The sequence below is a fragment of the Macrosteles quadrilineatus genome, unplaced genomic scaffold, assembly GCF_028750875.1.
Source record: "Macrosteles quadrilineatus isolate MER2022 unplaced genomic scaffold, UCM_ALF_1.0 Scaffold_6__1_contigs__length_79288215, whole genome shotgun sequence".
Classification (NCBI taxonomy): domain Eukaryota; kingdom Metazoa; phylum Arthropoda; class Insecta; order Hemiptera; family Cicadellidae; genus Macrosteles; species Macrosteles quadrilineatus.
The window spans coordinates 57,839,039-57,860,154 of NW_026542599.1; the positions used below are offsets into that span (position 1 = coordinate 57,839,039).

Here is a 21,116-nt window from a genome sequence, read left to right on the forward strand (position 1 = left end):
ATAACATTGATAAATGGCAGGTATGACGTTAAAGCTTATACAGTAGAGTCCCGCAAACTCGGCGTAATGTGGACTGGGAGGGTGCCGAGTTTGTGAAATGTCAGGTAATCGGGAACTAGGGTTAAAAATAAGGACAATACAATTTTTAAGCTTTTTAATCTCCTTTTTTAATATTACAAGTCAGTATTAAGTCATCAGATATAGTACAAAAAATCCTTGGTACGAGTTGTGAATGATTTTACTTGAGCTGGCTTGAGTCCATGTTTAACTCGGACTCAAAATATCACTAATTTTCTGAGCCAGGTGATGGCCGAGTTATCCAGACTGCCGGATTATCGAGTGCCGAGTTGTAGGACTCTACTGTAGCAATACTAGGTCATGTTAAAGCCTGGTTTACAGGACCCGATCTCGGGGCCGTCAAATAAGGACGTTGCTCTTTTTTTTCTTCCTAGACTTTTTTCTAGAAGCCACTATACGTAAAGAATAACTGTAAAATGTTTGATCGCTGATGAGTTAAACAGAACTTTTGCCAATAATCAGGATTGCATAGTCTTGCCATATTATTTTTAGGAAAAGCACTTTGGGAAAAAGAAACAAACCAACCACTAGCTAAGAGTTTCAGGCAGTTTGTAGCTCACAACAAAATGTTGTGAAATTTGTGAGCACAGTACTATCTTTGGCTGGGTCTCTTTTCTTTAGTGAGTTGGTTTTGTATCTGTTATTTCTTTGCTGTTGTATTAAGTCTTGGACATACGTGTTGCTAACAAATGAGGTCTGAATATGTACCTATGAGGTCCTTAAAAGGTAATTTTAGTATTTTGAGACTGTGTATTTTGGAAATGTATAAGATTGTATACCTGTTAGTTTGGACTTTAAGCTAGGTAAGATGTAGTGTAATATGTAAATTAACCAGGTATAGTTTTTTTTGTTGGACTAATACTATCTCTAACCCTTAATCTTCAGCAGTGTTTGTAACTCTGTGGTGGGCTGTGTTAACCCTCCAATGTTTGATGTTTAAAAAAATATTAAGAGAGCTATATATTATTTTAACTCTCTTGAAATTTACCTGTAAATAAATATGTAATCAATGTAAGTCCCAAGTCCCTGAAAAACACTTTTGGGATGGATCCAGTTTTTTTTTATTTAACTAGTACAGTATCATTTATGGGTTGTCTATAAATTAAAGTAAATTTAGCTCCCTTCAACCAAATCCAGATCGAATCAGAGACCAACGTTGGGTTCTTGCCATCGTTCACTATACTTTTGCCTGTTTCCATCACCTTATGGGACGATTAGTCTGGTCATTACTATGATGGGTGATGGCAAAGTATATGATGCCCCCCCCCCCCCCAAGTTTGAATAGTATTATGATCAGTTTTCTGAAGTCTTGGTTGTCAGCTGCTGTTAAAGTTAATGGATGTGAATGGAGTAAAGTGTTTAGATGTAGGAAATGTCTGCAAGGAGTGAAGAGAGTTTGAAATTGGTCTTAAATATTTGCCCGATGCCTTCCATGGTGTAGGCCGACTTCTGTTGTTCATCAGCTTCGTTTGAGTGACTAAAGTTGGGGTAGTTTCACATGCAGATCAAGGTGTGACTGAACAAAGGGTATTGTTGAACTAATAGGTTACATCTCCATAAGACTATTAAGGACCACGGCCAACCTGGAAGTCTCAAACACGCAGATGAGCAAAAGAATTTTCTTCAAATTTTATCACTGGTTTAATATTGGAATCTGATAAACGCTACCAAACCAGTTGTGCAAATGTTACAATCTTCTCCCTAAGCCACTTGTAGACACGTCTCTCTATGTCAAACACTATTCTGTATACACATCCGGCAACGGACACTAGTAAACAGGAATTGTCCCCTTTTCTACAGAATCACAGAACATTATTTATACTTAACAGGAGCGACAATTTTCTGTCACAATTTTGTATATATTTTTGATACTATGACAAGAATAACCATCCCACACAGGCTAGAATAGTAGTGGTTGAAATAAGAACCATGATGTTGGTCTTTGAACTACCTCGCTTGCCTGTAACAGGGGCTCTAGGACAACCCTGCATAATCAGATTTTATTGTTTTGTTAGATTAAAAACTTGCCAAAAGTGTTTTGTTTTTGATGTTTGGGAATTTTTGAGGTGATAGCTTGAAGTTCTTATGTTTTATGAAATGGTTGTTATGGTATTGTCACCAATTGTACCATCAGTTTGGATGCCTGTTTACCCCTTGGTAAACCCCTGATTATTGTTGTAAATTTGTGTTGCCAGTTGTACTGGTGCTCTTGATACGGCTTTTTCCTGGTAAAATAACTATTCATCCCACCATCACTTGTTAAAGAAATACACTTTACTTTCTCATGTTTCAATGAAGTACGAGGGTGGATCGGAAAGTAAACTCCGTTTTTCTATACATGAAACACGGAAGTAGAAACATCATTTTACATTTTTATTATATACATCTTAAAAGTACATCTTTCCCTTACTTTTCAACGTAGTTTCCTTGGACATTGATTTATTTCATTTTATTATTTTCTATGGAATAATTTTTAAATCTCCTCAAATAAATTCCCCTCCAGTACCTTGAGCCATCTCGTAAATGCATCTTTCAGTTCCTGATCATTGTCAAATCGCTGGGAGCAAAGCCACTTTTTTGTGCAATTGAAGAGGTGGTAGTCGCTCAGGCCAAGTCAGTTCTATATGGAGGATTGATGTATTACTGCAGTAACTGAATGAATGAAACGATAAACGTGCTTTATTTTCAAAAGAATTGTTACAAACCGAGGGTCCACGCAGGAAGCTACAATCTTCAATACTTATTGTTTCACAAACAGTCTGTGTGATTTTACATAATTTTTTGGTTATTTCATCATACATTTTGACTCCTAGAACTATAAACATTTTTAACCAACTCAAGAAAATTTTAAAAATCTGAACTCTAAGTGTTTTATAGCTGTTTGATTTATACTCACAAATAAACACAAAGTAATCTGTAAAATTTTAAACATTTCCGCTCAAATATAATTTTGAATCAAACAATTATTAAAATTATAATAAGTAATTTTGATACGTTAAATTCTATTTTCAATCACCACCTAAATTTCCAATCTTCTTTTAAAGATTACAGTAAGTACAATAATGCAAAAAACTACTGTTATCTCTTTAAATCAAAGTAGCCTTTAAATTCCAACCATCCATTAACCAAAAAAGTAGGTTATACAAAACTTCTTTGCCCGATTTATCGGTTATGGCAATTGTTGTAATACTGTATACTGTAGGCCTACTACCTCCTCATATAACTACGCCCCAACTCTCCACACAACTAACGCCCACTGTCACACAGGTGTCGGAAGCCAGCAGTGAGGTGGGCGAGGTTGTTGTTGTAGACGACCCTCCTATCGCACGCAGACAGAGCTCCGCAGGATCTGTGGCAGGGGTGGGGGTAGCCCCTGTCACAGGCCTACCTCCAGAGCTACTCCCTCGTCAACTCAGCCAGACTCACTCGGAGCCCGAGGGCAGCACTTGCGAGCCACTTGGAGCCAAACATGTGGAGCGATCGGTCACTTGGGCGGAGCCGAGAATCAAAGTGATCCCCCCGCAAGGTCCCAGTGCTCGCAGCATGCTAATGGCCATGCATACAGAGTATACTAGGTGAGTTGGTGGTTTTTAGATACAATTTTGTTTACCTAATTTAATAGCATAACTTTTACTTCCACATTATCACTGTTATATTTTTATAGGTTATGGATGTAAGATAGAACAGGAGAACCTAGGTATTTAAGATTTTTAGTGAGGAAAGCAGGCTTTCCTGGATGGAAAAGATTTTCAACAGACTCAAGATAAAAAAAAACATTAGAATACTTCACTGACAGCATTTTCAACCAAGGAAGGTATGAGTTGAAGATGTTTCCTACAGGCCTATAGTCATTATAAAATTTGTCATTTTTCTTCAGCTTTATATCATCCACAGGACAGCTGCAGTTTTGGAAGTGCTTCCATCATCTAGACCTATGATTCAAAGTCAAAGAAAGTGATTTCAATTTGATATATCTATGACTTGTAATTTTTTCCTGACTCTTTGTTTGTTTTTTTCAACTACAACAACATATTTCACCGCAACTCAGTACAACACTTTTGAATCTAGTATCTTGATTTTTACACAATTTTTTCAATTATGAGTAATTAAACTTAATTTTTGTTACTATAATACTCTATAAAATTCAAATCTGAATTTCTGTACCTAAAGATATTTCTTTTTTGTAAATTTCTTATATAAGGTCTCCTCACACACTATGGTATGTTTTTTCACATTACACGGTTTCTGACCATATTGTCCAATTGACATGCAAAATCGTAAACAATGATCAGTGCAATAAAAAGCTGACGCTGTTGAGTTGGCTCTGTAAGTATGTCTATATCTAATCTGATAGGCTCCCAAGCGGCTAAAAACCAAGCAGCCTGAAAGCTTGTCTTTCACTCCATGCACCACTGAAGCACAGGCATGGCGCCACAACCGTCCGCTTCAATGGCAGTAGACAGCTGCAAGACGGCACGGTTCTTCACCGTCGCTGTAACCGTGTAATGTGAAAGCTCTCATGCTCTCCTTAACACTACTAAAAATGAATATGTTGGTTTTTAATCAGATGGCAAAAACCAAATAGTGTGAAAGAAGGTTTGCATCATTGACTTTTAGATACCAGGGAATAAATCTATAATTATGGATCAGCTATCACTAATTATTTGTATTCAAATAGAACACAGTTGAATAAACCAATCACAGAATACGCTTCCATTACAATTCTATTTTCTCCCTTTTCTCCACACTAAGATGCTTAACTACATTAATTTTGTGTCTAAAACTGGTTTTGACTATAACATGGGAATAGAATGTGTTTATATGTGTGTATAGGAAATGTTATCCTTTGTGTTGTAACAGCATCACGGATGAGTTGGAAACACTGTGTGGATTGTTGTCTCCGCCACGCTCCCCTCGCCTCTTGTCACCACCCAGAATAGGTGAGACTTCTACGAGCACCCATCGCTCCAGACACCACTCCGAGATGTCCAACCCAGAGATGGCATTGGTCTGGGAGAAAGAACATCTCAAGGTAGTGTAGAAACTTTATAACTAAGCATCTGCCATGCATTACAAAATCCATTGAATTTCTTACAAAACAGACAAAAGTTTATTTTTTTTTTATTTAAGCCATCGTAGTAAATTAATAGCCATGAATAGTCAATTTATTTATTTATTTCAACTTAAAATAACTATACAATATTGTAAATGACTTTGTTTTGTCAACAATAATGATTGCCATGATAAATAGGCTAGCGTAATGTAGTTATTGGATAAGAAGAAAAGAGTCAACATGGTAGGCAGCTAACTTGCAAATTTTCCATACCTTCAAGTTTCAAGAGCATTGTGCCCAAGAGTAAACTGTGAGTATATTATGAAAGCTTTTCAGAACTCATAGGTCAATATCACAGAGAGCTACAATCACAGAAACCTAATAACACTGATATAAATTTGACCTTAGTGAAATAAACATTAAATTATTACACATACAGTAACCAACCGTCCTACGATTTCTTTTCTCATTTGTGATCGTGATTTGTCCAGGATGCAGAGGAGAGCGATTATCTACTGATGGAGGGTTTGATACAAACAAGATTCCAGCGAAGTGACAGCGACGATAAATTCCACAACAACGCCTTCTTCCTTACAGCTGACCATAGTCTTGATAGGGGACAGGTAAGAGTCATAATAGAATACAAATTGAATTTAAGTTGCTAACATCTGTGTTTTAGAAATCAATTCTGCCAAAAAAGTGTTCTTTATCTTATCCCCATTTGATAAAAACTATTGTTTCCAATAATATAAATATAAATCAAGAAATTTGTGTGCAGAATGTTAGCTGTGAAGACTACAAGATCTTGTCACTCATCCTCACTCATATTTGGGTTAAAATATGCACCTAGTGGCGTCCCCATCTTAAATAATTGATAATTGATTTGAAATAGAAATATTGCGTAGCGCTCAACAGTGTGTGAATTCACTTGGATAGTAGGCTACTAGAAGTATGTGAAGCACTTGTTTCTTGTGTGCATGTTTTTCATTTTGTGGAAAAACTGAAAAAGTCTGAAAAGTGCAAACATCATGAAAACAAATTTAAACAATTTTGGATGCATTTGGCAAACAATGTTTCTGAAAACAAATTTTTAGGTGTGGACAAGGCTTTAAAATTAATATTTTCATTAATCCAAAACAAGACATAACCATTGCCAACAATATAAAGATTAACGAAACCCCCAAACAAAAATAAATAAATTGAAAAATGTGTAAGGCTCAAAAACCAATAAAAGTAATTTATTAATTAATTGTTGCAGGGACGGCCATTGAGACGAGCAAGTGCCATAGAGGGCGACATCCCCACCCCTTGTCTCTCTCAAGCTGTTAGTCTGGAGGAGAACATCACTGCAGCAGGCGACGGAGCGGCCACAATCACAGGGGTGTCTGACTGTGGTGCACAGGGGGAACTGGAAGTACCCTCGGGATCCACCAAACTAAGTGTAGAGTCTTCTAGCATCAAGAGGCTATCGGACAGTCAGAACAGTCTAGTTCCCAATCCTGAAACCATGTGTTGACTTCAAACTCAATGAATTCAAGTGTTGATTGCAACATTTCCAACTGTTGTTGATGATTGCGAGTCTGCGAGTTGAAACATCTTGGATTGGTTTTGTGTTAAGTTGCTATTGTGATGCAGTTGAAAAATGTCGGATTGGATTTTTGTTACGTTGACAAAGTTTTGAGCACTTGTTAAGACGTCACTTCCACTTCCACTTCTCAGAGTCCGCTACCTGCAGTTGTCAGGTGTTAAGCCTTTGGTCAAACACCTGTTTTTACCATTAATTGGTGGCTATCGGACCGTTAGGAATTGATGATTGTTTAGTTTTAATCAGTCGTTACTGTTTATATAATGCACAATATTTTTATCGAGAATATTTTTAAGATTGTTGTGTATAGTGTATTGTATCATTAAATCGGTATATATTACATGTAAATAATAGTGATCAACACTGTAAGTTTTTTCTCTCTGAATGAGACTTTGCCAATTATATTTCAGTGTTTTATAGCATTTTCTAGTTTCACCTAAGTATTGTTTAAAAAGTTTTTGTTTTTTATTCAACCTCTTCTTGCTGTTTACATTTTTTTCAACAATATAATGTAAACTTAATTTTTATGAAAATTTCATAATGAATATGTTTAATAAAGTATCTTTTTTAAATTTTAAGATTGTAGATTTCTTCTCACAATCTTTTCATGAAGGTTACCTATTTTTTAGCATTTGATTTGCATGGGAAGTACATCAAAACCTTTTATCCTGTTTGTGCAAAATTATGTTATTTCTTACATATTTTGTTCTTATTGATCAACCTATACAAATCCTGAAAGTACTGCAAACGCCTATATCATACTGAAATTTGGATTTATCAGTTTTAATTTAAAGACATTTTTTTTCATTAAATTTATTAAAACTTAAAACAAACTTCCATATCACACCACCATATCATATTGTATAGGTGCTGAAGTCAGGATCATACCAAGCAAGACCATTGCATTATATAAACTGTAACTGTACAGTGATGCTGTAGCTTTACAGTCAAATGTATCAGTCTACAAAATCTACTTTGTACCAAAGCAATGTTTAGAGATTTGTTACTTGGGACAAACCAAAGTATATCAATAAAAGGTTGTCGTTTAAATAATATAATTTTGATGTTACTGCGTCAAATGACACCAAAAAGTTGATTTGTGATGTAATTTATGTGTTGAATGCGGCCTAATGTGATCCATTTCTATTGCATGAGTGTTTGATTACTTACTTATAATCATGGACACAAAACAGTTTATTTAATCAGTTAAAAAGATTTGTACTGAATAGAATGTTGATTGCCCGTTTGGGACCAACTATCCAACAGTAGAACTGAAAACCAATGTAGATTTTTGTTGTTTAGCTTATTAATTTATTACAACTGTGGATAATATTAGAAATTTACGTACACTTGGTTTCAATTCTACTGTGTTTTCGCTATATCAGTTTGTATTTTTATATATCTTTATGTTTCTAAAGGATTAGCTGTGTATGTATTGTTTTTTTTTTATTTAGCATAGTCAGTAGACTTAAAACTAGTATGTATAGTAATTTTTATCTTTTATGATGACCAAACTCTAAGTTTGTGATATGTAGTTTTTATTCTAACAATCTATGTTTTTGTTTGACTTTTTTATTTTATAGCCGCACGGTACCTAGGGTACAATATGTGAATACAATATTATTATGTGTAAACCTAAAAGGTAGATTAATTATATTGTAATGTAAGACATGAGATTTTATGAACCTTCAATGCAACATCGTTTAGTTGGGAAACAAATGCTGGACTTCACGTCAACCTTTCAATCTAGCCCCAAACAAACACAAACATATAAATAATGGTGGTTTCCTAAACAAATTTGTATATTCAAAATAATTACAGCTTATAAATAATTTTAAAATATTAATTGATCGTATTTGTATATCAACATGCTTGACAAGTAGGCCTATGGTAAGTAAAAAAACAGTATTACTGCATAGGTTATTTTACTATTCTGATCGTAAGATTCAATTAAACAGGACCCGATGTGGCAAACTATGTCCCCTCCCCCGATGGGGCTTTAAACCTATGATTTGTGAGATTCGTGCCATTGTGTAAATTCTCATATTCATGATCTTGGCCCATATTTTTTGTAAAGATAAGAAATTCCTTGCACAGAATCTGGGGAGACGAGATCGAGCTGTAGAAATCTCCTAAATAAAAATCAGAATTTTTAAAAGGTTCAAATTTTGTCATCACTCAGAGGAGTGTGTCAATCAATTTCCAACCTTTTTGAATGTTGAGGAAAGCTTTACAAATTTGAAAGCCATAAAAAAATTCTGTTTTACCATTAATTTGTAATGTTTATAGACACTGTATAACACCTAGCTCTTTACAGTATTGATGTTTTTCTATTGCCTCCAATCAACTGTTCCATGTTTTTCCTTCTCGTTTTATAGTTTTTATCATGTTTTATTAACCATAGGTCAGGACCACAATAAAAAATGTATTAAATACATTCAAATAAAATTTAATTAACATTTTTTTATCTTGATTTTGTATTTTATAACTTTATTAAAGATGAGAGTGTGTTGGTACATAAATCAGTTTTTAAATACAAATTGACAATATTAGTCAAGCAATACTTTAAGTTTTTAAAACTGCAATAAAAACAATAATTGGAAGACTGAGTATATTTCATGTTTGTGGATAATGTAATAACTTTTAACTTTTATTTGTACGTAGGGTTAAAACATAGTTTTTTAAAGCACATATCGTTTGATTTTTTTTCCAAGACAACTGATAAATTGAATAATGTTACTTTATATATCAGTTGATCCATAATTTATTTTATATAAAACTGAATGGTATATTAAATACATTTGAGCTATTCATAAATTGTATTGATCAAGTTATTAAGGTAACTTTCTTATGTACTTAAATTTTAATAGTTATATAAATAAAACTAAGCAATATTGTAGATACAAAACATTGTGACCTAAAATATTTTATTTGTGATTGTGAACGTATATTTTAATATATCTATTATCTAATAATTGTGTTTGCATGAAATTTTTATCAAGATAGACGTAGCTCACTATAATAAGATATTTTTCATATCAACATTAATTTTGTTCTACTTTTCAAATCTGTTAAGGCTAATTTCAAAACAGCATGACTTGTTATTTATATTGGTTAGTTTTATAAAAACATATAAGTAATTTATTAATATTTTTAATGTCTGCTCTAGGGAAATGTTTTAACATTATCTTTGATTGAATGTGTTAAGTATCAGTAAAAAAACAAGCTTAGTAACTTATGTTATTTGCTGGTAAGAATGATTGATATAGTTTTAGAACAATTAATTCAGGAATATAATTTTCCCATGTAAAATTACAAGATGTATTATTATGATAATCAATTGAAAAAGTAAATTTAAAATGTGTTGCCCTCGATTAAAATGTTTAAATGTAATATTCCATTTTTTTCTGAAAAAAAATGTATAACAAAAAATATAGAAGAAACGTTTTAAAAACAAACCCCTTGTTATATAAGGTACTCAATGCAATATAATTTTATATTATAATTTGATTTATTTTACCATCCAGTTTTGATGAATATTATTCAAAAACTACATCCACCTTGAAATAAGACAAATGTAACCTTCAATGTTATTAAAAACTTACAAGTATGTAACTGAAGCAAGGTGTGTGAAGTAATTTGATTGCTATCGTTGTATGGGTATCATTGCCAATAAGTTTCTATTCTGTATTGTTTTGTGATATCTTTTCTATGACTTAGCCCCTTAGCAATACTCTAGACTGTTTCCATCAAACCCTGATGTACAGTGTACTTTACTACTCTTGACAATCAACCTGTCTTCAATAAACTTGGAAAATCCATAAGCCTTTTTGTTGACCTTGTTTGTCAAATGTCAAACTCTTTTTCTTCTTGTAATTCATCCCACCTTTTCATCACAAAACGCTTGGCTCTAGCCCAGAGCATTATCAGATAAAATCCATTGGTGATTGGCAAGATTTGAGCCCTGGGCCCTGGGGACCAACTCAAGAAATGTTAATCCCTTAAAATAAAATTCTTTTTATTTTTTACTCACATAAATCACATCATGTGTACATCATGTTTTTTTTTCAATATTTCTTACTTATATAAAATTATTAAAATTAAAATTGTATGAATGTACATTTTTTGAAAATAGTCTTAGGATGCATGTGAAACAAGCACAAGATTTTCTGAAACAAGATGCGTATTTAAAGCTGAACGTGAATGCAGAATGCGCAGCAGCATAAGATGTGTAGCTTAGTGAATGGGACTTTTGCTAGCTACTGATTTCAGCTGAGGAATTGTGAAGTCTTTTGGACACTGAATTTTCCTCTCAGAATTCAGGCCACTATGAGAAAAGAAAAGTACAATAGTCCTTGGATTAAACCTTCGTCTCATTAATTTGTCATTGAGGATCAGCTATTTAAGGTATTTTTTGTCCAGTTGGGTTAGTGCATAGTGTTTTATGTTACAATTTTGTTCTTGTAAACTAAATATGGCCATTTAGTGTTTAGTCCATATTAAGATCCTTTAGACTTACTAAATATTAAACAAACGTTAAAAAACGCTTTAGAAAATAAAATCCAAACTCAACTGTCCTAGAAAAAAATCCTGAAACCTTGAATAGTCGGATGTTTTTGGTAAAAAGAATTTTTCCCATTGTTAACTTATTGCAAAACTAATAAATAAAGAACAATGACACACAATGAGTGAATTGCCAATATTACTAACGCTGTTTAATGTCATCAATAGTAAAGTAAATTACCCTTCCATCCACGTCTCTTTGCCGGAATGAAAATTTTGATGGATTCTCTTTGCCTTTAAGTTTTGGAAAGTAACTGTTTGGAGCTGGTTTCTGAGTTCTGTTTTTCAGTAGAGATGTATTTGCCCTCATTGTATATTTTGCAGCTGCAGGTTTATAAATATCTGGAGCTACAGGTCCATATCTGTTTGGAGCTGGGTTGCCAACTTTATTAGGAGTGTTAATTCTTGCACCCCTAAAAAAAATTTTAATTGCATAAATAGGTCGTAGTAGAGATAAAAAATTATACTATTTAAATATAGATTTTTTGTGTCCAGTGGTTTCTTTGTCAGTCTTAAAACCGAGTATACTGTAGTTTTTTATAGGTAACATTCTTGAATCTTGACTATTAATCATTTTGCAACATTACATCCACAAGATACACGATATTCATTCACACACACACACAAGCAACATGGGAAGTTCTGAACCTAATGTACTGGTACGGTTGCCATTGGCTGTATGGGCTATTAATTAACAGCTGTGTCTAAGGAACATGTGGGCCTTTTGTCACTAACAAGACTACAAGATCGTGCCACTCATCCTACACTCGTGCACTCATTCATCGTCCATTCATACTTGCATACATACATTGTATAAGGACCATGGTAATGTTTGTTGGGCTCCGGTTGTCCAAATCTGAAGGGTAATTTGTAGGTGTTGGGTGCTGGAATGTACTCAGGTTTCAGAGGTTTGGTTCGTCCAACCATGGTGAATTTTGGAGGGTTATGTTTCTGATGGAGATATTTCTCAGGACGGTACTGTGTTGGGGCAGGAACATAATGTCTACCTGTGAAAAAAATATGGATTAAGAATTGTTCAACAACAAATTTATTGAAATGAACTTAAGCCAATGTCTCTCAATAATGACATTATGTGTGTCGTTTTGCACGGTAACGCCTGAAATATAGTCTTAGGAAACTTTGATGATGTGTAGGATAAGCACTTGAATAACATACAAGAGAATTGATGGAACACCTTTGTTACCTATGTTGCTATAAAAGCATTGACTATTTGGTATAGCCTAACGTTTTTAACGAATTTCCCTATAGGGAAGTAGCTATTACCTGTAGTCGGCACGGTAGACCTAGGCGAATAGGCCCGAGACCGATTTACTTTTTCACCCAGAGGCCAAAAACACCATTTGTTCAAACTTTTATATATGTATATAAAATATATATAAAAATAGAGAGATTAGCGTTATATATGTTATATATGCGTGTCCGTGAACACGATAACTTAAACATTTTTGTCCAATTTTGATAAAATTTGGTTTAAAGATGTAAGGCGGGATAAACTTGAATGAGTTAGCGAACCAGCATGATCGTTCCATGGGAACAGGGTTTTATGGAGTGAAAATGTTTTTTTCTCATTTTTGACCCTCAAAACACAAAATTTCCCAATTTCTCTAGACCTTTTTAAAGAGATTAAAAAACAAATAATTTACCATATCAAAGTGTCTTTGACCAAACCTAATGTTATTTCAATTTAATAGAAAATCAATTCAGACAAACAGTGGCGGATCTAGAGCAGTCACAAGGGGGGGGGCGAACCAGGGAGTCAGGGGCGGTTCGGGGGTACCCCTCCGAAAAATGTGTGTAAACTAAGTCTCCTAAATCACAGTTTTTTACCATTTCTTTGTCCAAAGTTAGTGTGACAAATTATTTTACGCAATTTGTATGCACTACTGTATTACATGCAGTAAAAAATATATGTATATGTATGCCCGAGGGGGGGGCGGACGCCCCCCTCGCCCCCCCTCTGGATCCGCCACTGCAGACAAATGGATCTGTCGTAGTCGGCAGGTTTGCTGCGGCCCGGGTATTCTTTGTATAAATGGTTCATTTATTATTTTAATTTGAGAACTTAATAAAAGGTCAAGACAAAATGTTATTTTTTTAATGTATAGAATTGATCCATTTTATAATATGGGTCTTGAAGCCTTGAAGATTAGGTTTTAGAGGAGATTTTGATTACAAAAAATTCTTGAATATTAGAGTGAAAATTTAAAAACGTACGTTTTCATGTCCCTGGCCTTTTACTTCGTAGATACTGGATTTGTAGTTTATTAATTATTATGCGTTTTAATATTTTTTGGGACGGGGGCAACATGTTACACACATTTATTTGGTTTTTAATAGGTTCTAGGTATTTTTTTTCGTATTTTTAAAGTCTCGAAATTCACGACCATGACGTGTCCCTAGGGTACATTTTCCAACTTTCAAGCTGTTTTTAGACTAATTATTCATGCCGAAATATATAAAGCCATATTTTTATGTCATCAATGGTTATTAAACTTACAAAAAAGGAGCATATTATAATTTTATTGTCATTGCAAACTGACTACCATGACAAAATAAGTCTGTCCCTTGATTTGGCGTCACGACCATTTGGGAAAAATTTTCAACTTTGGAGCACGACAGTGGCAAGCCTGGCGTCGATGGAGTCAGTTGGTTTTAGAGACTAGTTCTGGGTGTACGCCAGGATTGTAGTGCCGGTCGTTTCGATTTGAAAGGAGGAATTACAAGATTAATAAAGGAAAGATTGTGTTTTTTGTAATTTTGGTGTGTCCATGACCGTACGTAGTCATTCGATAAAGTAGACATGGTGTTAATTTTTGTTTATAAGATATTTCAATTGCTATATTAACCTAGAAGTCCACTTTGTATCCTCGAACATGAGGTGCAGGGCTACCGCCAGAACAGAGCCAAATAACACGTAATGTCACGACCAAATTTTCACGACCATCGCGGGTTTTTTCACGACCAATCCAGCCTTATGGATTATAGTGTGTTTGGTCGTGACAATAACTTTAATATAATTGTAAATTGAACAGTCTAGTTCAATTGAAACACATTTTCATGACCGCGTGAATTTTGTATATCCACCTGGAATTTTCTATTTACCGCCATCGCGAATGACAACAGTGATGTTTCCGTGACCGCGAGACGACAATATGTCTACACACGGCCGAGAGGGATGATCGTAATATTTGCCGTGATGATAATGTCCACACAAACGCAGGAAACAGCAAGAATTTTGCCGCAACCGCGGGAAACAATAATTACGATGTTTTCACTGCCGTGGGAGACGATTACAATTTCTACAGGACCGCTGGAGATACAATAATGATTTCTACATGGCCGTGAGGGATGATCAGAATGCCGCGATTGCGCAAGACGATAATAATGTCCACACGACTGCGGGGAAAGATCAGAATTTTGCGGAACACGATGATGATCTCCGCAAGATGGCAGGAAATGATTACCATTTTGCCGCAATCATGGGAGGCGATTACTATGTACAAACGATTGTGGGGGCCGCGAGACGATGATAATCTCCTCACGACCGCAGGATATGTTCATATATTGCCGCAATCATGGAAGGTAATAATTATGTCAATACTACCGTGGGAAAAAAGCCAAAAAGCCAATATTGCCTCGCGCCCTAGGTACGTGCCTGTTCGGTAAATCGGCCCTGAGTTCAACTAATTTCACTATGAAAATATCTCTGGATTTTTAAAATACAGTAAGCAAATTTAAAACTGGCCATATCTAATCCTTGTTCCAGTGAAAGCTATAGTGTGATGGTCTAGAATATTTTTGCCTAATTTCATTACTAATTTTTAATTTGGAACTTCAGTTGATTTCACATACTCTCGAAACCTAGGTACTTTAGAGGCAGATGCCAGATATTTATCAAGTTGGTAATTATCAACCATTCCCTACAGTTATATTTTTTATTTAACTTAATATAAGCATAAGTTAGATGAAGTTATATACTTCATCTATGATATTAAGTGTCCAAGTAAACCTTATACCCATACCAGACCATTCTATCATATCATAACTCTACAATAATCCTATCCAGATTATTGGTGTGACACACGTGTGACCGCTTCAGCACGGGGAGACCGTGCGGCTAGGTCCGGGTCACGGCCTCCCTTATTTACTTTATCTTTATACCTAGTTTCCCATTCAAAGTTAACACTTCGTGCCTAAACTCGACGTGTTATAAATGCTCAAAATTTGATGTGTACACTCTTATTCTATGTATAAATTGATAAATAAGCTTTGATATCCCACGTGGTCCGTTTGTCTTTACCCTCCCTGCTCCCGTGAAAACAGGGGCAGCTCCAGAGGGCAGGCCAGGTAGTCCCTAAGTCTGATAAATCAGCAATTATGACATATCATTGACTACAGACATATCCACCCATGAATTTTTGGAGTTGTCTCTTTACAAGAGGACAGTATGGTAGATGGAGGGTAGAATGTAGAATCTATCTCGACCAAGTCTGATGGTTTGCATGGATGTGCATGAAGTTAATTAGGAGTTCATCTGCCTGTAGAAGAGCTGGTAGAGGCCCACTTAATAAATACCGTAGCTTATTCCCTATATGGGAAATTCGCTAAAAGGAAACATAGATTGGGTGAATGTCAACAAAAGGTTTGATTCCTCTGTATTGTGCCTCAAACTCAAAGCATTTCTCAACTTTTTGCTTGTGTGTCTGTCAAAAACTATTCAACAATTATTTTTCTTAAAATATTTGTGTTAAACACTATACAAAAAGTAGGAGAGGTGTAGTTTAGATAAATGAAAACTCTGAAGTTCAAAGGCTTAAAACATAACTCACTCAGATCTGGAAGTTTAGCCCTAACTGTATACGCTGGGCCTCTTGCTGGGCCATGTCTAGTTTTTCCAGTAATATTGTAGAGTCCAGGACCTAAGCTGAACTTGCCCTGTTCTAGCTTTGGTCTGAAGGAAAATGCTGGACCCATCAGCTTTGTAGGATCATGCCTTCGTGTTCCTACAGTTGTCGGAAGGGCATAGACATTAGGTGCTGGTCCTGCAACGCAATAATTTACCAACTTAAGTTGACTAACCATCATCTAATATGGAAATTAAAATAAATTATTGACCAAAATATGATTGCTTAATTTTCACAAGAACAATTTGATGAGTTGTATTCTACAATCATTCATCAACATAGGTACTTGACTCATACAGTATGTAAGAGTACGTGTGTTAAACTAAAAATAATTTCAGAGGTACTGGTAGTTATAATAATTCTAGAGCTCAGTCAAATTGTTATCAATTAACTTACCGCCTTTAACCATCTCAGATATTTCAAGAATTTCAACAATAAAAGTTTTTTTTTAAATTTTGCTCTAAATTTAAAAAAGTAATAATATAACCTATCTATATTGAATATCCAATAAAACAGCTGCATTGGTGAAAGTAGGTAAACAATTTTCAATAGCACCAAAAGTTAAAAAAACAAACAAAAAACTATACTATATTTGTAATCATTCTTTAGTTTATTTTTTTTTTTATAAAAAAACCATGCATTCATTACAATCTATATTTATAACCACATTTTTGAAAAAAAATATCAAAGTTTCTTATTTTAGGTCAAACAAATGCAGTGAAAAGGAACTAGGGAAGTCTTATTCTCATTGAAGTATTAATACATGGAGGATGTAGTGTGTACTTACACTACACCAAGTGTTTTAAAAACTACAGTACTATATTTCTAACCATTCTTTACTTTAATTTTTTGTTTAAAAAAACCATGCATTAAGTACAATCTATTTATAACCACATTTTAGAACAAATATCAAAGTTTCTTATTTAAGTCGTCAACAAAATTTGCTTCCAAATAACTATACTATAACTAATAAGTACTTATGGGACTTAAATTTGGTTTCTCTTTGCCGAGTTCGTTTGGCTTTTCTACCCAACCTATTCACGCAAATATTCGCCATCAAGCATCTGCATATATCTATCTATAATCCCACTCGGCTTATACGTCAACAAAATTTGCTCATCATGTATTTCTTAAACTTAAACTCTGTTGACTTAAACTTGGTTTCTCTTTGCCGAGTTTGTTTGGCTCTTCTACAGTTCTACCCGACCAATTTTCTTGATTGAGGTCTCAAATTGAAGGTATGCTCGCACAGATTTGCCATCAAGCATCGGCATATATCTATCTATAAATAATCCTATCGGCTTACGTCAACAACATTTGCTCCCCATGTGTATCTATTACAGGGTGAGTTTTAAATGCCCCCCCCCAACTTTTTTCTACATTTTTTCAAATATCAATCCCAAACCACTTCCAAACATTGTAGGGTAGTAAGTACTTCATTTTGACAAAATTTATATACAACTAACTTTTATTAGATTATCCTAAAATAAATGTAAAGAAAACATATTATATAGTTTGTTTTTAAAAGACAATAATCATTTTTTTATAAATTTAAAATTTCCAAGTAAAAATGTTTTTAGCGAATTTCCCATAAGGGAATAAGCTATTACCGTAGTACTCAAGGTAAGACCTGGACCCGGGACCGATTTACTTTTTCGTTTTGAGGTCCCTAGAGGCCAAAAACACCATCCGTTCAAATTCATATATATAAAAATACTAATGCAAAAATACTAATACTAAAATAATTAGAAATAGAACATTTTTATCTACTTGATTCAGATATAACACAAGATTTTTCTGGTATTTTTGATAAAGAAACAATGATTGATTGTTGTAAAGAAGGTAGATATAAAAAAAGGTTGTAAAATAATTGTAGATAATAATAAAATTGTTGGTAAAGATTGTTTAACATATTTTAGTCATAATTCTAGAATAAAAATATATAATAAATTTGTCTGTCAAATAACAAGTCCTGGTATTAATAAACAATTAAGTAATCATATTATAAATTTTGTAAATTGTCCTGATAAAAGATTAAAAGAAACTCTGATTTAGGAAAAAATAATGGAATAACAAGATTAGAAGCAACAATTTATAATTATGTTAATGAAAATTTCCAAACATACAAGGAATTTGATCCATTAAATGATTGTATAAATTTATTAAATCGAAATAGAAAATATTTTTATTATTCTGTACCATTACATAAAATGTGGAATAAATTAACAGATTCTTTACAAAATAGTTGTTGTTTAGTTTTTAAAGATATTTTACAATATATTAACTATGTAAATTTGAATACTAAAATATTAACAGGTATACAAATAAAATAACCTAATCATAAATAAGAAAAAAACAATTAATAAATTATATATTGTCTGCTTTTAGTTTTAATTTATTACCAATTAATTTCATTTAAGTAAAAAAAGATACAAGACAATAAAATAACTATTAAACATAAACGTTTTATAAAAGAAGGAAAACATATTTTTCTAAGTCAAGTACTGTATTTTCTACAATTCCAAAAGAAATTAATTTAAATGAATTAGGATTAATAGAAACAAAAAAAAATAGACCAAAAATGCAAAGAAAAAGAATAAATAATACAAACAAATTATATCCTTATTTATACAAAGAATTAGATTCAATTAATACTTTATTTTTAACAAGTATTAAAAAAAGAAGACAAGAATTAGAAGAAAAATTATACAGAAAAGAAAAAAATCTATACAGAAAAATTAAAAAATATACAAAAAGAATATAAGAGTATTTTAGAAAAAGACAAACAAATTAAACAAATAGAAGATGAATTAATTAATTATTTTTCTAAACAATGGAAAGAACTAAATATAAATGATAGTTATAAAATATCTGCATTTGTAGTTAATAATAAAAACAAATATCCATATGTTGGTGTTTTAGGTGAAACAAATAATGTTAAATGTGTATATTTTATAAAAGGTTTTTATAAAAATAAATTTATATAACTAAACAATAATAAAGACAAATTAAGAGAAAAAGGATCTATTTTTATTCCATATAATGGTTTCAATATAATTTCTTATCCGATAAAAAAAACCAATTATGGAAATAAAAACCAATGGTTTTACAACTTACAATGGAAATACATTCCCAAAAATTATAACTTTAAATGCATTTAATGTTTTTAAAGATAAAAAAAAAATATAATTTATAATGAAAAATATAGAAACAATACCCCCGCCGCAGCAAACCTGCAGACTAAGCGAATTTCCATTGACCTGATTGGATTTACACTAAAATGCCTCCATAAAAATAGCACATTTATTTTCTATTTAAATAGAATTAGTTTAACAAGTACCTTAGGTTTGCTGCAACAGGGAGGGTAAAAAAGATTTTTTTATAAAATGATAATAGTTTAGTAAGAAATAAAAGTATTTTCAAAATCGATCAAAATATGTTCATAAACAAGCAAATTACAACAGTTGACTTATTCTCCATAAGAATAACATGGGAATTTTAAAATTACAATTTTTTTGAATTTTCTCCTTAACAATTAGGCGCATAATAACGCTTCAATATACTAAATTATTTGTTTTTTTAAGCTCTACAAAGTGGTTTAAAAAGAAATTGTGAAATGTTGTGTTTTTAGCGGCAAAAATGGGAAAAACCTATTTTTACCCCATAAAACCCCCCATAAACCCCCGTTCCCATAGTCCGATCATGCTGGTTCGCGAACTCATTCAAGTTTATCCCGCCTTACACCTTCAAACCAAATTGTATCAAAATCGGACAAAAATTACTCAAGTTATCGTGCGGATGGACACATATATATATATATATATCTCTATGTATAGATATATAAAAATTTGAACGAATGGTGTTTTTGGCCTCTGGGGACATCAAAATGAAAAAGTAAATCGGTCCCGGGCTTAGGTCTTACCATGAGACCTACGGTAATAGCTACTTCCCTATATAGGGAAATTCGCTAAAAGCAGATCATTTAAGAATGGAATATATTATTGGAACTGTTAAAGTAAAAGATTGTAAAAGATTACAAAGTTAAGACAATGGATTTAAATTAAAAATAACTAATTTAAAAACAATTGATTATAGAAATAAAGAAATATATAATCTTTAAATTTGACAATAATCCAGATTGTTTTTTATCTAATTATTGGTTAGCAAAAGGAATACAAGATATAAAAATTATTTAAATTATAAGATAAATTTAAAATTAGATAAAATTAAAATAACACCTAATAAACATAAGGAAATATTAGTATTTTTATTGCTTTAAATTAAAACATTCTGGTAATTTAATATTATTTTCTTTAATATATTGTAACATTTCTTTTGGATATGGTTTTTGAATTTTTAACGTTCTTCTATTATTTTTTAATGTATTAAAACCAAAAAAAATTCTGGATGAATACAATTACTTTCTTTAGGTTCATATTCATAATAAACAATATAATCTAAATAATTATATAATAATATCCATTCTTTCTTGTCTATTATTTTTTTAGTTCTATAAACTTTTTGATCACAATCCCTAAAACAAATATATTTTGGTAAATTTAACTTATACATAATTTATTTATTTAGGATAATTTATCATTTAATTTTTAGTTTTACTTTTTTTAGGACAATAATACTCACAATCCATTTTAAACCATTTTATTTTATAATATTTTACATTTTTTTTATTTACTTGATTATCTTCCATTTAATCAAATTCTATCTGAAAAATAAATCATTATTAAATGGATAGAGACGATAAAATTTGTACCAAAAGTAATAAATTAAAACATCTTGATGAATTTGGTAAACAACTTGGACAATATATCTATATTGTCCAAGTTGTTTACCAAATTCATCAAGATGTTTTAAAACTAATTGTAAAATGCGTATAAATGAAGATGCTAAAAAT

At 32.5% G+C, this 21,116-nt stretch overlaps 3 protein-coding genes across 3 annotated transcripts in view; 1 reads left to right on the top strand and 2 right to left on the bottom strand.

Moving 5' to 3' along the window:
• The window catches only part of LOC128997547 (sorting nexin-24-like), a 5,517-nt gene extending 3,448 nt beyond the window's left edge, over positions 1-2,069 (bottom strand). The window contains exon 1 of the mRNA XM_054423187.1: positions 1,974-2,069. Coding sequence (XP_054279162.1) covers positions 1,974-2,069 — 96 coding nt within the window. The remainder of the gene's footprint in view (positions 1-1,973) is intronic.
• A 1,033-nt stretch (positions 2,070-3,102) lies between these two features.
• On the top strand, positions 3,103-10,532 carry LOC128997045 (transient receptor potential cation channel trpm-like). The gene is made up of 4 exons (XM_054422625.1): positions 3,103-3,653; positions 4,939-5,110; positions 5,623-5,754; positions 6,390-10,532. Exons 1-4 carry the CDS (start codon positions 3,250-3,252, stop codon positions 6,645-6,647), a joined length of 966 nt encoding a protein of 321 aa, XP_054278600.1. The 5' UTR covers positions 3,103-3,249; the 3' UTR covers positions 6,648-10,532.
• Positions 10,533-11,416: 884 nt separating this feature from the next.
• Positions 11,417-16,706, bottom strand: LOC128997130 (outer dense fiber protein 3-B-like). Its single transcript, XM_054422713.1, has 4 exons — positions 16,601-16,706; positions 16,130-16,342; positions 12,088-12,286; positions 11,417-11,692 (listed from the first exon to the last, which is right to left on the bottom strand). Exons 1-4 carry the CDS (start codon positions 16,611-16,613, stop codon positions 11,422-11,424), a joined length of 696 nt encoding a protein of 231 aa, XP_054278688.1. The 5' UTR covers positions 16,614-16,706; the 3' UTR covers positions 11,417-11,421.
• Positions 16,707-21,116: the final 4,410 nt, after the last annotated feature.

What these genes read in the sequence shown, in the direction of transcription:
- LOC128997130 (XM_054422713.1), bottom strand. An exon ending in GGCTAAACTTCCAGATCTGA is followed by an intron (nt 12,287 to 16,129) that starts GTGAGTTATGTT and finishes TTTTTTTCACAG; the next exon opens with GTAGACATTATGTTCCTGCC. An exon ending in TACCATGGTCCTTATACAAT is followed by an intron (nt 11,693 to 12,087) that starts GTATGTATGCAA and finishes AATTTTTTTTAG; the next exon opens with GGGTGCAAGAATTAACACTC.
- LOC128997045 (XM_054422625.1), top strand. Translation starts at nt 3,250, where the DNA reads ATGGCAATTGTTGTAATACTGTATACTGTAGGCCTACTACCTCCTCAT. An exon ending in GGGAGAAAGAACATCTCAAG is followed by an intron (nt 5,111 to 5,622) that starts GTAGTGTAGAAA and finishes TGATTTGTCCAG; the next exon opens with GATGCAGAGGAGAGCGATTA. An exon ending in ATAGTCTTGATAGGGGACAG is followed by an intron (nt 5,755 to 6,389) that starts GTAAGAGTCATA and finishes TAATTGTTGCAG; the next exon opens with GGACGGCCATTGAGACGAGC.